Raw genomic sequence first — 17183 nt, forward strand, 5'->3', positions numbered from 1 at the left:
AGTGGCCACCCTGCAACCATATTTTGGGTAAATATTAAGACTGGGGGGGCTAATGTAACCTTGGGTCCTAAGAGGTAGTTAGATATTAACAGCACTCCTCCACCAAGGTTGAACTCAAGGGCCAAACAAAGGCAGAACTGGTTCCACTCAGTGGTAAAACAAAGCAATGACCAACATGTGATGCATACATAAACCCACCTAGGGGGTCTGCAGTCCACTGTGATAGCCTGAATATTATCACTGATTCCTAATCATTCTGCAGGAAACAATAAAAAAGGCCACCTGATATTGTAAATTACACCCACCTCCCCCCACAGCCCTAGCCGCAAGTCACAAGACACCAGGTCACATTGTAAATGGTATGTGGGTGGTTATCAGATCATATACAAGTGATGACCCCATCCCCAAACCATTAAGCCCTTTATACACTTAAGGAGAGAGAGCCATTGGTGTAGGTTTCCGGAAGTTACTATCATTGTGGTATCAGTAGGCTGTTGATTGGTACTGCTTCTAAACAGATTGAATCTATTGCTGCTCCTTGACACTTGCCTTCCTTATTAACCACCTACCAGTTGCAGAAGCTTTTGAGGGGCTGCATCCTTGCATTCATGGGACTTGTTTGAACAAAGTTGAAATACCTTACATTGAAACGTTCCTTTGGGTCCAGTGGACCACAGAGAGTAAAGCTGCTGTGAAGCCAATGCAAACCTGTTCTTAGCTCACATGATTCTTTATTACTGTGCACCCATGTTTTCTTAACCCAGCTTATACATACTATACTGGGTAGCAGTGGTATAGGTTTCAACTTTGGGAAGGGGTGGGGGGAGAGAGAATACTGCTAACACCACCCAACCGGACAATTTGAGTAGTGTGAAAAAGTGGAAGAGGGAAAAAAGGAGGTGATACCCTGATACATCTATTGTTTGGAAAAATATTATAGAACGCTGAACAGAAAGGATAAAAAAAATAATAAATGAAATGTCAGGCTCTTGGTTAAAACTGGGTATAGAGACTTTTTTCTTATTCTTATTGATAATGGGTTAAATGAATATTTAATGTGAAATGAGCAATGCAGTAATGGGTGTAAAATCTTTGAAAGTTTAGGTTTCATGTCACAAGAGCCATACAATATGTAAACTTACCACAGCCCTTGTAACAGGATTTTGAGTACATGAGGAAATCTCAAAACAGCTTGATTAAAGAGCTTTTCTTAATATGATAAACTTACACTGGAGGCCTGCTATCTCCAATTTCAAATAAGTACTCAAAATGCCTCTGGTGCCTGAGAATAATTGTTAGATCAGTTTAATGAGAGAGGTTCTTAAAAAGCCAAGAAACACTACACAAAAACATGTAGAATTTTATTGAAATTTATTACACAGACCGAAAGTAAAATGGAAAAAGTAGAAACAAAGAGCAACAAACACGAATTACATTTCTCTGAAACTGAGTGCTCCTATTACTGTACTTGTCACAACAAACCAAGACAGAAAAAAATTAAAATATATACTGTACAAGCTAAACTCCTTTACATGAGGTCTTTTGATTACTGATCTGCAACTCCCTCTTGCTCAACCTGTAAAATATTTTTAATCAAATCCAATTGACCTTTACAACAAAACAATTAGTGATACTAGCTGGTGAGGGTGGGCAGTGCAACAATAAATTATTCTATTCATTCAGCCTTTAAATCACAGTTGAAGGAAGTAGAAAATAGGAGAAAGAAGTGAAGGAAAAGAGGACTATAGAAACAAGAATCATCACGACATACTGGTAAAAGAAGGAGTTTGTGGTGGTGAGATGGAGAGAAAATGAGAACTCTGTTTACGAAGCCCCTGGAGATGAAGGTCAGGTTATGTTCATGTGTGCATGTGGAAGGGCAACAGATAAGGAAATGTAAATTCCCAACAGGATTTCTGTTTTTCATTTTAGTACCAGCTTGTGTAACTTAAATGAGAAGCATGGATTTAACTGTATGCATGCATTCCCACATGTGGCAAAGTTCTAGACACACATGTCTTTCCACATAAAGTCTGTTTGTGTCTGTGTGTTTGTGTGAGGCAAAGAAATCTTGTTTAAGAGTGGTCTCCATTAGCACTGTCGCCATCATCTTCCCCTTCCTCTTGCTCCCCTTCTTCCTCTTCATCTTCCTCCCTTCCACGACTCTTGATCTTCGCACATAAAGACACAAACACACCCACACACAGGTGAACCAACAACGAAGAATCCAGTTTTCTTCTCAAATATATCTCCCTTTATCATTTCTTTGTTCAACATTTCCCTACCTCCATCCAACTTCTTCACTCACCTCCTCCTCCTCCAGAAGGTCCCCCTCTTCCTCATAGTCATTAATTTCCAAGTTCTCTCGCTCCTTCTTCCCGCTGGGGTGCTGGGGGGATGTCTCCTCCACTTTAGTGCTCTTTATCTCTAAAGCATGCAGAGTAAAAACAAGAGAGAAAGCCCATGTCACCAGAGAAATGGAACAGAGTCCATGGTTGTATTTAACTGTTTGTGGTGTGGTGTATGTATGTATGTATGTATGCATGCATGTATGTACGTATGTGTGTACCTGACTTCTTACTGTGTTCTCTTTCCATTCGCTCCAGGCTCTCCAGCAGGTAGTCCACTTTGTGTTTGATTTGAGTCAGCTCTTTCTTAATGGCTTGCAGATCATCAGCCCTCACTTCACACAAACACAGGTTTTTGTTGGCTTCATCACATCCGTACTTTTCTCACATTCATACACTTGTATATACGTGTGTGTATACTGACTTGTGCGGGAGGTGCGTTGGCTGCTGCTCTTGGTGGAGAAGCTGCTCTTGGTGCGCCGGCTGCCCCCACTTACACTGACCCGAGGCCGCTTCGAGGGGATCACAGCCCGGGAGAGCGGGGGAGGAGGAGGAGGAACCCGTGATGGGTATGAGTACACCCTATGGAAGTGCAAACACACTGACCCATGAATGCGTACACACACACACACACACACACACACACACACACACACACACACACACACACACACACACACACACACACACAAACAAACACAAACACAAACACAAACACAAACACAGTGCTGACATCTGACAATCAGAGGTTAACTAGTCATGAATTATCTATGAATGTTCATCCAAAGCAATTTAGTTTTGGAGAGGACGTATGTATGAGCAGAGGGAATGAGGATGATAAGTAGAGAAGGAAAATGTACTCACCTGTCATAATAATCTCTCTGAAAGTCATAGTCCAGATCAAATGAAGAGCTACAGAAAAAGTAACAGCAATGAGTTTGATTAACTCTAGACAACAGAGCTAATAAAAAATAGAACAACAAGAGGCAGAATGACAAACCTGTACATATCTCCGGCTGAGCGCTTGATGGTCTTCGATCTGTGAGGTTTTGGTTCACCTGCCAGGTTAATGTCTGCCCCAGACAGAGAATAATGAGAGACCCAGCTGCATGGTTTAAATGCATTCTCTTCAAATTTAAACGATTTCAGCATTGGTAAAAATATTTAAAGGGACACTAAGCAGAACTTTCCATTCAATCCGTATTAACTAGATTTAAAAAGTAGTAGAAGATTCTATATAAAAGGCCTCAATTCTATATAAAACTGGCAAAAATAATTGTATTTATATAGAAGATCTACTTGCTTAAACCTATTCAACTGTTATTTAGGAACTTCAGCTGCCATTGTACATTTATGGCATTTAGCTGACACTTTTATCCAAAGCAACTTACAATTATGACTGAGTACAACTTGAGCAACTGAGGGTTAAGGGCCTTGCTCAGGGGCCCCAAAAGTGGCAGCGGTGGGGCTCGAACCAGCAAACATCCAATCACAAGTCAAGTACCTTAACCTCTGAGCTACCAGTGCCCATAGATAAAAGATTGTAGGTAAAAGAGCAGGATGTCAAGGTAGGAGCTAAGCTTTACAAGACTAACAGGGGGAGGGGTGATCAGGATTCACCTTTAAATTAAAGCAACAGTCAAACTAAACCTTACCTAGCACCTGGCCAACGATCATGCGACCATCCTCACCCGAAACTGCTGCACGAGCATTGCGCTCATTGGCGTACTGGACAAAGGCATAGCCCTTATGCACGGAACAGCCCACAATCTTGCCATACTTGCTGAAGATAGCCTCCACATCGGCCTTGGTCACCAGCATGGTGTTCAGGTTGCCGATGAAAACACGTGAGTTCAGTGAGCGAGGGTCAGTCTTGTTGGTCACGTTACTCGCCATAGGGCTGCAGGCTGTCGGCGAGCGGCTGGGTGGCAACGGAAAGGAAAGACAACAAGGGAAGGTGGAGGATAAAAACAAAGATAAGAAAAAAAGAGGATGAATGCCAGAATGACCACTGGAGTAATTACGCTAGGCTAGTAAATATGCTAATCCCATCAGGTCCATACTGGTTGAGTGAGCTATCGCAAGAAATAAAGAACCTACCTCATAGGAGGATTATATCAAATGACGGGTCAGATTTATGAAACTTTTTAATAATTGATGGCCTTGAGCAATGAGCACCTAAGAATTACCCAAGGCAATAATTTGATTTCGTATACTAATTCTACTTGAGTAAGTTTTGCAAATGCGTTCTGGTAAACAGTTTGGCAAAATGGAAGATATTAGAACTTAAGAGTGTGCTTTCAATACCGTTTCCCGGTGAGGCTATGATCAGTTTTTGAACTTGCAACCCCCCCCCCCCCCCCCCCCCCCCCCCCCCCCCTTGGATTCTAGGTGTGCAGAATGTATGCAGAAGAGTTCTGGATTCAATGGTTTGTGGAGGGTTTATAAACTACTACATGAATGGAATGGAAAATAAAACTGCATACGAGGTCCAAACTTGTATAGCCTGATGGAAATAAGGTTTTTTTTCTAACCCTTTATGAATTGAATCAGTCATTCATTTTTGAGCAAGGACTACAATAAGATCTGCAGGACACTGCATCCAGGACAGGATTTGCACAGTTTTCATAACAGATGGTAATTTGACGTTGAGTCATTGTGTATGGAATCTAATATCAAAGGGCAATTAAGTAATTTTAGTCCAAAGCTGATACTGCAAGACACTTCAGAAGAGTCCAATTTAAATTGAAATTATAAGATCTATAGTCCCCTCCCATGCCCAATTCTAGCACTTCATATACACTAAATAAATTCAAATGGCTATCCCATTAATTAAAAGTGGACTGTGTACAGATCATTTTGATTTTTATGAGATACTTTTCTTGGGAAACATTTTAAATGATGGCAAGTACAGACATAAGCATGGTTCTTTGAGGTAAACAAACAATCTCAATGAATGAGGAAACCAGATCATCATCCTGAGGTTGCATTTGAAGCAGTCTGCTGTAATTGGGTTAATAATTAGTTTTGCTCATTTATGGATTTTATGGATCGTGTTTCGAGGATGTTTATAGCGCTAAGTGAGTTTTTTTCAGCATCTGTGTTTTGGATACAGAATTGTGACATTTTTGCTATGTAATCCCAAGTGGGTGCTAGGGTGATACCAAGTGTTTGCTATTGTCTTGCTAGGTGTTTGCTGTGGTATTTGGAATTATGTGGTACATCAACCGTGTTTAAAATCAACTCATTTACATTATGTCTGAGGTAAATATTTTCTGAACATTTCATAAATTAATTTATAATTTTGAAACATTCAGGCATTATTACTACTTAATGTCAATACTAATGTACACAAAATGCTGATACACAATGTATAAAGTCTTACACTTCATAACTGGGGAGAGATGTTTGGTAAGTTGTACATGATAATCCTTATTATGGCATGTTTAATATGATACATGCTTAATGAATTATAAATGCCTATATCAATAGGGTGTTGTAAGTGTTTTTTTCACTAGACAGCACGTGTGTAGGATGTAAACTATAGCTCACTTATACAGTGCGTGTTTAGGTATTTGTAAAATGTAGTTTAGTACATGTCTTGGGGGGGATTTGAATAGTTAGAACTCACTCCATTCTGTGTGTTATTCAGGTCGAGCCGTCTGTCTGCCTGATTCTGTTGGAGAAAAGAGGGTCATTATTGGTCGCTAGTGAGCGGCCAACCAGCAGTGCATTTTGGGTAATATTAAGACTGGGGGTAGGGTGGGTGAGTGATGTAACCTTGGGTCTTGAGAGGTAGTTAGATATTAACAGCACTCCTCCACCAAGGTCGAACTCAAGGGCCAAACAAAGGCAGAACTGGTTCCACCCAGTGGTAAAACAAAGCAATGACCAACATGTGATGCATACATAAACCCACCTAGGGGGTCTGCAGTCCACTGTGATAGACTGAATATTATCACTGATTCCTAACCATTCTGCAGGAAACAATAAAAAAGGCCACCTGATATTCTAAACTTTCCCTTCACCCCATTCATAAGACACCAGGCCTCGTTATCAATGGTATCAGGGTGGGGGAGGCTCATCGCTCTGAAAGAGCTACTGGTAGAGTTGAAGCATCTACAAGTAATGATCCTTCCCTTCTCCCCACCCCAAAGGCAAACCATTAAGCTCTTTATACATTCACAGAAAGAGATATTGAGAGAGTTTCCAGTTGTCACCATCAATGTCCGAGCAGTACACTACTCATTGGTACTGTTTCTAAACACATGGAATCTGGTACTTCTGCTACCCAATCCTGGCTCAAGAAACCAAACCCACTGAAGGTTTTTGTACTCACTGAGCACTGATTGGCCATTGTGTTATACCACCTACTTATAGAAAAAGGCAGGGTGAAAAATCTGGCCTTTGAGGAACATTACTGCTTTAGGCCAATCATTAACAAAGATACAGTCCATAATAAATAACATTTTATGGATATTATGCATAAACCACTAGAAGAACCAATAAAAACTAATAGGTAAAGGTAAAGAGGGAAAACACAGATCTTTCAGAGCCAGTGACAATAGTGAGAACTCACACCATGGCATATTGCAACCTAAAACTATGAGCCACATCATTAGACAGTAACAAAATTAACTGGAAAAAGCACTTCAGCTATTTTATTAACACTGGTTTATAAACTGCAGTTTTGATTGTTTTCATTCTGTTTGTGTGTGGATTGAAATTTAGAAACTAGTAATAATAAATATTCAACTGTACACATTCAGGATTAAATTAAATTTGTTTGTGGGGTTTTTGTCTTGAAATCTTAAATAAATCCATGCACGTGGTCATAGCACATAAGGGATCTTATAGTACTTAGGAAGGTCAAACATGTTTACTATGGAAAGATTCATATTTAAAAACACTACAGCTCTAACATGTGGAGACAGAGAATCACATCTATATTAATCTAGCTATTTCTGTTACAGCTAACCTATAAAATGCAAGATACTCTTTGATAAGCCTTTTGATAATTGGATGGAGACAGAAACAAAAACTTACAGACCGGCTGTTCAAACCAGCTGCCTTAAAAACAAACAAAAAAAATGGATGGAACAAAAACAAGAAAATTAACTGAGAACTGGTTATTTGACCAAATGGAGACAGTCAATTACATTACATTAAATACCAAGGAAAAGTGCATGGCAACCATTGCTGAGCATCACTTACATGTAAATGGTCATGGTGATGAGGGTGTACTGGTGCTTGCCCCGATACCCTGTCTCAGTCTAGGTTTAAATCAACAATTTAGGTCTGATAGTTATGCATAATCAAGTCAAATGTGGCAAGCAATGCTCATTTATGAAGTGCTTGAAATGACAGATCAATATGGTACAGTGGAGTGTCCTTCAATACCATATCCCAGAATGAAAATGGGTGCATTTTACAATCTCCATCCAGCTGCCAACACAAATGTAGGTCACAAAGATGGTTTCATGATGGGTGATGTGAGAAGTACATCTTGCTGACAGAATGGATATTAAACACTACTGTTCTTGAGTAACAGTGGACCCCATCACTTGCTAAACAACCATCTAATGCCCCTGGATATGATTTAATGCCATCAAGTATTACAAATACATCGGTTGTTTTGCCTCCTCTCATATTATCAGTATTCTCTGGTTTTATAATAAAGTGCAATTGGCTACATAGGAGACATTTTAATTATTAACAGTATTCTGGATATGTAGGGCCAGAACGTGAGCCATCAGTGTTTTTGGGGGTTATATATGGCCAATTGTGAAAAAGCACATGCCTAATGACATATGAGCCTCCATTCTGCCCTATTCTATCAAGGACATTGTCGTAGTTAATAAAAAATGAGAAATCGTCCTGGATTATCAAGCAGTCGTAATTTATTGTGTTCATCAACGCAACAATTTGACCTTAACGTCCGTGATTTAATTTTAATGACAAGATACTACGGTTACAACAGTTACGCAGCAAAGACCCAAGTCCGCAGAATGTTAACAGGGTTACACAACCAGTTTTAGCGGCTCCAAACAAATACAACGTAATTCTCCCGATATGACAGATGACTCTGCAGTCCATAAAAATGCCGACATTCATCAATTAAAAACATTGCCTTAAAAAATGACATAATTGCATAAAATCCAAAAGGAAAGCCAGTGTTCAAAGTGTACCAATGAGCCTCAAAAAATAAGCAATGCATCGAAAACAATCGCAATAACCCGGACAGGCTTGGTCCAAACGCCTACACTGAGAACAAAAGCAGACTATGTAGGCTATGTTGGAAAAATAGTCATAAAGTTAAAAATCAATTTAAAAGGCTTTATGACTCCTAATTCCAGCCACGGTGGGGAAAAAACGACCATCTTGGAAACACAACCGAGCTCGTCCATTCTTAGGCTACATATAATCCACATCAACTTCAAAAATACGCTCCGTAACGAACAATCTGCACTACCGGAAGTAGTCCTGCAAAAAGTTAAAAATTACACTGACATTAAAAAACAAAACAAAGCAAAAATGTTGTCGCCATCTCAAAGCAATTCTTTTCACTCGTAGGCTGCTCTACCTCGGCATCACAAAATGTACGCCACCAAACCATCACAGACCGAGTAACCAGAAAAATGCAATAAAAGTAAAAACAAAAAATGCTCCAAAGATAGGTCAAAGTTAGAAAAAATAAAAATCACAAAAATCTCTCGAACCAAAATACTCACCAGGAGCTTAAGACTAAAAATGATTAAAATTCGACGCAGTACTGTTTGATGACAAAGTCCGTGTCTGCTCGCTCAGAGGATATCGTAATGCGAGTGCACGAAATGGCGTCGTACGGATGCGCAAAGAGGTTGGGCATTTACAATGTGCCGGGTTGTATTAAGAATCCCTATCTCACAGTGAGCGCCTCCAATGGCCTACATATCAGTGACAACTTGAACGGGATTTGGGGAAAAAAACAGCTACAAAGATTGAACAAATACAGGTTTCTAACCGTAGTATTGTACTTTTCTAACAATTGATTTGGATAATCAAGTGTGCTAAATGAAAGCACTTAAACTGTGGAGTGATCTATGTGGCCCTCCAGGACCTGAACTATACGATAAGATAGTGGGACCAGTCTCACTGAATCTAGCTTTGACGTGCAGAAGATAGGGAACTGCTAATAAAACAGAGACTGAACAAACGTTAATAACAAGCATTGATTTATATGCAGGTAGACCATTAAAAAGAGAGAAATAAATTAAAGTGTGATTAAAAAGTTATTGCATTGTTGTAGTGTAATGTAGACTGTGAATTAATGTTTCATTTAATTTTCAAGTTTCCACCAATAATTTTGCTTTAATTACTTTATACTTTGTAGTAGTAGTTTGATGCTAGAAAATACACTTGTGTTAGTCTAGATTATGAGAAGTAGACTGATGACTGTGTGAGCGTCTTTTAAAACTTCAGTCTTCACTGAAGAGAACCTGAAAATTAAAAGAACAGTATTACTAATAGGTCTGCTTTTATGGATGTAACTGGGTGATTCCCCATCTCTTTGAGCCTGTGTGTGAGCATGGGTGTGTGTGTTACCTCTGGTGTTTAGTGTCTTGCTGCGGCGGCGGGGGGGACTAATGTCAAAATGAAAGGATGACACAGGAGTCTGCAACACTTTCTCCAGCTTGGACTGCTCCTCACTGTCCTACACACACACACACACACACATACACACACACACACACACACACACACACACACACACACACACACACACAAAACACCCTCTGAATTTTGGCTACTGCATTTAATCTATTTAAAAATTTTGTTCAGTTTTGATACTTGTCACAAAAAACCACAATACCTCATGTCCCTCCTTCTTACCTGACATGGGTTTTGTAGAGTCTGGTCTTTGCCACTGGGAGTGGAAACGTCTCGACTTCTCTCCATTTTCATCTCTCGTTCTTTTTCACGCTCTTGCTCCCTCCCTCTCTGCTGGAGGATGGTGTGGCGGATGGCCCTGTACTCCAGAGCAAAGTCACTAACAGTCTTGCAGAACATACCTGCATCTGTTTCCCTCACTACAGAGCGTGAGTAGCCCAGGTACAACAGAAATGAGTGGAACCTCATGTAGGGAGAGACAGAAAGTGACAGAGTTTGAGTTATTATTACCTTTAAATATGATTAATTAGTATTATTGTTATTAGAACTAAATATGATTATTACCTTTTTCAAATTATATTTTCAGTGCTTTCATAATATTGTACCACATATACTTATGCCAATAAAGCTATCTTGAATTCAAATGAATTGAATTGAGTGTTGTGTTGTAATTTTTGATGACTAATCTTAATTATTGCTAATTTGATTCCTTTAGCAGTACTAACCACTTTCACACAAGCATTGTTTCCTATGGGACCTGGTGATGGTTAAGTCTTTCATTAGCTACCTATTGATGACTCTTCGATGGATGGCTCGGAGCATCTTCAGCCTCTCATCACACTCTTTCATGAAAACTGGCAGTCTTTGGCGGAGGGACCCCTCTGTCCTACTCGTCCTCTCTTCACCTTCTCCTCTTCCTGCACTTCCTCCATTCTTCCTCTCATCATCCTTCTGTAGCAGGTGAAGCTGCTCCCAGGATGCTTTGCAAAGGGCCTCCAACTGTGAGAGGTTAACCTGAACCTGAGAGTAGTCACACTGGCAGAGAAAAGGATTCTGCTTATTGATACTGAGGAGTAATGCTGTTCATTCCATTTAAGGCTGTGCTTCTGACAGAGCTGGGTAAAAGCTTTTGGAAGTTGCTCTGGATAAGAGCATCTGCTAAATGCCAAAAATATAAATGTAAGATAATTTGGCATTCTAATACCACCAAAGGTGCTTTTATAAATTAGATACAAATTCATTTCCTCACTATAAAAATACAGTACATTTAGGACATTTTCATGCATTTCTTTGCTATATTTTTTTATTAGTTTATTTGTCTCCCAATATATTAATATCCATTTATTAATTAAGAAAGTCTTTCCCCAGCACAAGTCTACTGATGTGTTAATCTGGAAATGTGAAGGCCAATGCAATGGCATTCTTTTGAAATGCTCAGGAGCGATGAACAATTAGTGCGTGCTTGCGCTTGTGGCATAAATTTACACATACAGTTTACATACACAGTACCTTACTGGCTCGGGTGACAGCTGTAATGTCGGAGTACAGGTCTGAGGATTGAGGGTAAAACTGAAGCAATAACACACACACGTGGTGCAGCAGGGGCTGCCGGCTATGCGTGTCCCTCACTTGAGAGAGCTTTTCCAGGTAACTCAGCTCAAAACCTCGAGCCTGATGAGGCAGGGCACACAAAGACCACAAGCAGTTAGAGGGGGAGAAGGAGGGGCTTTCATGCAAATTGAGAAAGAATAGCACTGTGTGTGTGTGATTCGGTGGTACAAGAGTTTATTACATGAGTTTTCTGATGGCGTCTATTGATTGTTAGTTTACAGAAAGGACAAGTATTTCAGATAACTATTTAAAAAACTAACCTTGCATCCATTTAGAAAGTTGCCAATGGCAAGCACTGTTGCAAGAATGCACCGGAATGTCTGATTGGCTGCTAGCTGTTCCATTGCAAGTTTCAGATGAAAGAGAGGCTCAGCAATTTCCTGTTCGCACAAGCAAATCATTAAGCCATGCAGCACAAAAACAAACATTGTTACAAACCACTAATTGAGAACAAAATTCGGTAACCTAACATTCTATATTTCAGGCTTTATTTTTTAGGTCTGTGATAATTGGAAGCAAGTTCCATTTTGCATCACATGTGCTTAACATTACAACAATATATTATTTAAAAATGGTCAAATGAGATCAAATCAGAACTGGGAGAGGTAGCGGACTTCTTTGCCATTTGAAATGTTAGTTTTAAATTTAGGCCTGTGCCAACTAGAAACTACATTTTGTATGTTCTATTTATTAGCAAAATACAATACTAAAATGCAAATATGCACTTATTCATCTCTCTTTGCTTCTCACCCTCTCCAGCATATCATAGTCCAATGCAAAGGCCCAGAGTTCAAGCCTGGGTCTCAGGTAAGAGATATTGCTCAGGATGAGAAGACATTGCTCAGCAGGGGCTAGAGGAGAGTGTGGGGCTTGCATTTTGGCCTCCTTAATCAAATGCAGCTCCTCTTCAGAGGGGACCAGAGACTGAAGCCTCTAAATGACAATATGTTGAGATATAAAGTAAATGTTACCATCTTCCATAATGTGCTTCATAGAAGCAATCACAATGGAATTCAGTGGCTTGCCAACATTTGCCAATGTGTCAACATTTGCAACTAAGTTGCATATTCTTAGCTATTAATTCTCTGTCTTTGCATCTAGTAAAATAGTAGATCTATGTCAAGTCTTGCTTGTGAATAAAGAAACTCTTATAATTGTAGAGGTGGAGTTCTGACAGAGAAGACTGATTACTGATGAATTCAGACAGTAAGGCTTTCGGTATCCACCTGCACATCCTCCCTGTCCAGTACTGTAGAGTCCATGTTGTATATGGCTGGTGGGAGCAGGTGGGGAGGTGGCAGACTGATCAGGGCTATAGTAATGATGTTACTGCGCTTCACACCCAACACAGTCACAGATGGCTGTTTCTGCTACAGACAGAGAAATAATTGTCATAGGGTAATTGGCTGGTAACTGGTAATATTTAGTGAACAATTATTGAGGCCATACTGCTAATAATGAATAGAACAGTTGGCATTATGGAAAGGAGATCATGCTAAATAATCTACATTAACCTAAATAGTAACCTTTTCTTACAACACATTATTTTAATGGCATTAGGAAGTTAGTAAAAACTGAGTAAAATGTGATGTGATTGCTCTTACCCGTTTTCCAGCCATAAGACCACAGAGGGCCTTGTTGCTGCTGCTTTTAGTCTCAAACAGATACTCCAGTCTGTTGGTGTCTAAACTCACTGGTTCCAAACAAGCCCAAATAGACAGAGGACCAAAGCGACTTACTCTGGGCAGGGGCTGCAAACTCAACAGCTCCCTCCAGTGGAGCCTCAAAGTTTGATGGCCTGACTCTGGAGGCCTGGATGGAAGAAGAGGTGGAGCCATAGGTGGGACTGGTGGAGGTGTTGGAGGATCCAACTTCTGTCCTGCATTTTGACTGGATACGGAATTGCTTTGGGAATGGTCATCATCAGCAATTCCCAGGTCAAGATCCTCTTCATCCCAGAGGTCTGAGAAATCTAGAGTGTTTAGCCGAAGATGGGGGGTGTGGTTTATGAAGGAAGCCCAGGACTGGTTTAGAGGGGAGAATTCCGATTGTTTCATTGACTCTTCTTGTCAAGATTTATCAAATATAAATCTATTCACACCTATTTTTGTTCGAATTTTTTAACCATTCAGTTGATACAGATGTAAACATCTGGCTTCTCAACTTTACAATATAATCCTTTCAGGTTACTACAATCTTTTCAGCATAACAAGAAAATCTCATACTCATCATTCTCAGTTGACTCCAGTTTGCACAAGATACAATGTTCAGATGCTTCTTATCCATACAAAACCTTCAATCCTAACTTTAGCTCAATCCAAAGATCAAATGGTATTCTGCTTCTCTTTGCAAACCAACCTTAACTATTTCCACATGACTCTATTTTCAATCCAAGTTGATAGACCCAAAACCACAAATTGTTCCAACAGGATCTTGGTCAGAACATGATGTTACAAACAAATTATTATTCCTCTGAATGTGCCAACTTGTTCTGATAACATTGTTATTAGTCCTTTTTACAATACCTTTATTAAAAAAATTCCTTGGTCACAATCTTCTCATGCAGTGTTATTTCAGAAAGGTTCTCCGGATTGCTTCTTGGCTTGTCAAGGTTCTTATTGCCTTTAAATGTCAGACACCAGAGTCTGTGAGAGAGAAGGGACACTTGGTCTCCCACTATAAAGTATGTGTCTAATGTTTCAAATGGCTGTTCAAGTCACAAATGTGTATGTATATCAGTGTGTGTTTATTTTAGCTGCACCCTTTTCCTTAATTTCCTTATCACACCAACATCTCCTGTTTATATGGCTGCCTGAGTATACAAACTGCACTATCTTAGTCCGTTGATCTCCACCCTCCCCTCCGCAAACATACCATGATGCCCTCTGTCTCTCTCTTGTGAAAGACATGAACAATTCATATTTGTAATAATGTATCCATCATCCTTCCATCTCTTTTGAAGGGAAGGTTACAGAACATTTGCAGATATTACAAAAATATCTGTTGTATTTGCTGTTTGATATTCAACAATGACATGAAATAGATACACTGAAAACACTTAATTAATAATTTAATTTAATAATTAATAATTTATTAGATTAAAAATAATATGTCCAATATGAATGACCATGCTTAGAGTCTGCCTTGTTTTAATGCTCTCACAGGTTTCCAGAGTTGACTAACTAAACAAAAATGTATACTTTTTGCTAACTTATATGCATACATAAAAATGTTGTGCATGTCTCACAATATAAGAGATGTATGAAGTTCCCTTGGGAACTGGAGCTTCATGATACCCATTACATTCTGGCTGTGCACATGATTTGTTCCTCCACACATGTGGTTGTGTCTAAATTAGGTACCATGCCATGCAGTTTGAGAGTTTGCTCTATGAAGACATCTATACATAAATGTTGTCAATGCTATGTAGGCCTGTAAGAAAAAGCCCATCTGTTGTCTGCAATTAGCCTAACATTGTTTATGGCAATTCCAAGGAGCACTGTCTAACCATATGCCCATATGGTACACTGTGTAACCATATGGCCTGACTAAATAGCTTGACTCAATAGCACTACAATATGCAGCTCTCGCTCAAGTGAAAAACCTGGGACTAAATGTAACATGAAGACATGACCAGTGGCTCAAGTAGCTCATATTAGTTCCTGTATATATGATTTACAAAAAGAATGAAATTAAATGAAAAACAAAACAAAACACTGATTCATCGCACTTCTTTTGAAATCTTGGGTTGATTACATGCTGTATTTTTTTCTGTTATACTACAAAGCAGGCAGTTTTCAATTTGCTGTACTTTAAAAAATGTTTTCGTTCACTTGTAAACCCAGGGGAGGTGATAGGAATTGCTTGTTTGGGTCTGCCCAGTAATTATGTATGATCATGTTCAATTAGCTATGGGCTCCAGTAGGTGGAGAGCCCGGCATCTGTTACAGTCAGAGGTCAAAGGGAAGAGATTAAAGCTGCAGTCAGTAAGATTGAGAAGAGAATGGGTTTATCTTGAAAATGAGTACAGCTACCAGAGAACCCCCCACCCCCACCTGCTGCACTCCATCCCCACCTCTCAAGTCTCCCCCTGCAGAGGAGGCTGCTGTGCACACTGTGAAATTTGACAGTTATGTCAACAAATGAGAAGACATAAGTCTTATAAACCTGACAAATAATCTACTGCAATACCTATGGAGTAACTAATACACTTATTTCAGTGCTTAGATGTTTGTTAGATAACAGAAACTCATGAATAGTGCCAACTAAGCAGTAAAGCACAAGCATTAAAGTATAGAACATTTAGCTGTGAGAGCACAGGCACATATAAATATCAGGAAAAAGATTAAACTGCCTGGGCACTCCACAAATATATTTTCAGCAACAAATAAAATGCTAACCAGTAGTCTTAGCATCGAAACAAGATAATTAGCCTGACTGTAACATCACAGAAACGCTCTATGTAGTGTCTTTATCCATAAGATAACATTTTAGCTTTGTTGGGGATTAAAAAACAAAAAACAAAACAAAACAAAAAACCCCAAAAAACTAAATAAAGCATGTGTAATTAGTCACAGAAATGTGGCAAACTTGGCGTTGGTTTTGAATACTTTCAGGTCTCATAGCTTTTTCTTAGCTACTCTGATGTTTATCCTTATTTTATCTTGGCTCAGTCTAATTCTTTTTTTGTAGCTTGCTTTTCTTCATTTGTCATAATCTGTTTACTTGTCTTTACCATGTTTTTGGCATAGGAAGGATGGGCAGTTTTTTCATTGCTCATCAAAGGCGTTACTAGGATGTCATCTTTGGGTGCGCATATGGACTATATGGGTGGGCAACAGCAAAAATACTGCTTTTTCTAAATAAGGTAGGAAAACAACAGTGTACTAGACACGGTCCTATTGATGGTGGTTATTTATCCGCCAATGCTCTCGCAAAGCTCTTGAAACAGTTCACTGACAGCATGCGTGTACACACTCCGTCAGACAACTCCTCCTGGCTCTGATTGGTTGTTTTGATTTTGTAGTTGTGAATTCTTGCAAATATTAGATGGACTAGCTGGGGCCTAAACAGCCTTTTTTTTTCATAGATTATACCAGAGGCCCTCCCATGCCTCTCGTGTTTTACCGTTATAGACTGCAGTCTGTGATCAGAACACAGTGACAGTTTTAGCAAATAAGACAAAAGGTTATTTTTATACAGGTTACCTACTACTGCTTTAAACTTGCACCTATATCACCCTCTTGTTTTAGAGGACTGTGCTATAAAATTTGGAAGCAGCCATATAATCCGTTTTGCTGCATTATAACCTAACCTGAAAACTACTCTACTGTATTCTGAGGTTTTCGACAAATGAGTGAAACTGTCTGTGGTGACATACTTCTAATAAGACAGCCTTTCGGAGTTAATTTAGGATATTTATGTTTTTATTATTATTATTTAACAAAATGTGTTTAAATCGATACTGCACTCTATTCTAGACCCGAGTGCACGATCAACAAGACTGCGACAGTTACCGAGCTTACTTTTGTTGCGCTATTTGAGCATTTGTCTAGTCGACGTAATTTGCTGTTT

General features: G+C 39.4%; 2 protein-coding genes across 10 annotated transcripts; both read right to left on the reverse strand.

Moving 5' to 3' along the window:
- Positions 1 to 1348: 1348 nt before the first annotated feature.
- On the reverse strand, positions 1349 to 9184 carry hnrnpcb (heterogeneous nuclear ribonucleoprotein C b). 9 transcript variants are annotated; one of them, XM_081714473.1, is made up of 11 exons: positions 9080 to 9171; positions 7563 to 7621; positions 7395 to 7414; positions 5980 to 6024; positions 4004 to 4269; positions 3349 to 3421; positions 3213 to 3260; positions 2773 to 2930; positions 2570 to 2683; positions 2286 to 2427; positions 1349 to 2171 (listed from the first exon to the last, which is right to left on the reverse strand). In XM_081714473.1, the coding sequence occupies exons 4-11, from the start codon at positions 5982 to 5984 to the stop codon at positions 1949 to 1951; spliced, it is 1029 nt and encodes a 342-aa protein (XP_081570599.1). In that variant the 5' UTR covers positions 5985 to 6024; positions 7395 to 7414; positions 7563 to 7621; positions 9080 to 9171; the 3' UTR covers positions 1349 to 1948. The 9 variants fall into 9 exon arrangements, with proteins under 9 accessions (XP_081570599.1, XP_081570598.1, XP_081570602.1 ...); XM_081714472.1 differs by having other exon boundaries at positions 7395 to 7418; XM_081714476.1 differs by lacking the exon at positions 7395 to 7414.
- Positions 8231 to 14266, reverse strand: si:ch211-63p21.2 (FH1/FH2 domain-containing protein 1). Its single transcript, XM_027022855.3, has 9 exons — positions 13214 to 14266; positions 12836 to 12979; positions 12360 to 12542; positions 11870 to 11989; positions 11508 to 11669; positions 10786 to 11033; positions 10221 to 10461; positions 9933 to 10041; positions 8231 to 9826 (listed from the first exon to the last, which is right to left on the reverse strand). Exons 1-9 carry the CDS (start codon positions 13664 to 13666, stop codon positions 9813 to 9815), a joined length of 1674 nt encoding a protein of 557 aa, XP_026878656.3. The 5' UTR covers positions 13667 to 14266; the 3' UTR covers positions 8231 to 9812.
- Positions 14267 to 17183: the final 2917 nt, after the last annotated feature.

This window comes from Electrophorus electricus, chromosome 5 (assembly GCF_041902795.1).
Source record: "Electrophorus electricus isolate QZ-2024a chromosome 5, ASM4190279v1, whole genome shotgun sequence".
Taxonomy (NCBI): domain Eukaryota; kingdom Metazoa; phylum Chordata; class Actinopteri; order Gymnotiformes; family Gymnotidae; genus Electrophorus; species Electrophorus electricus.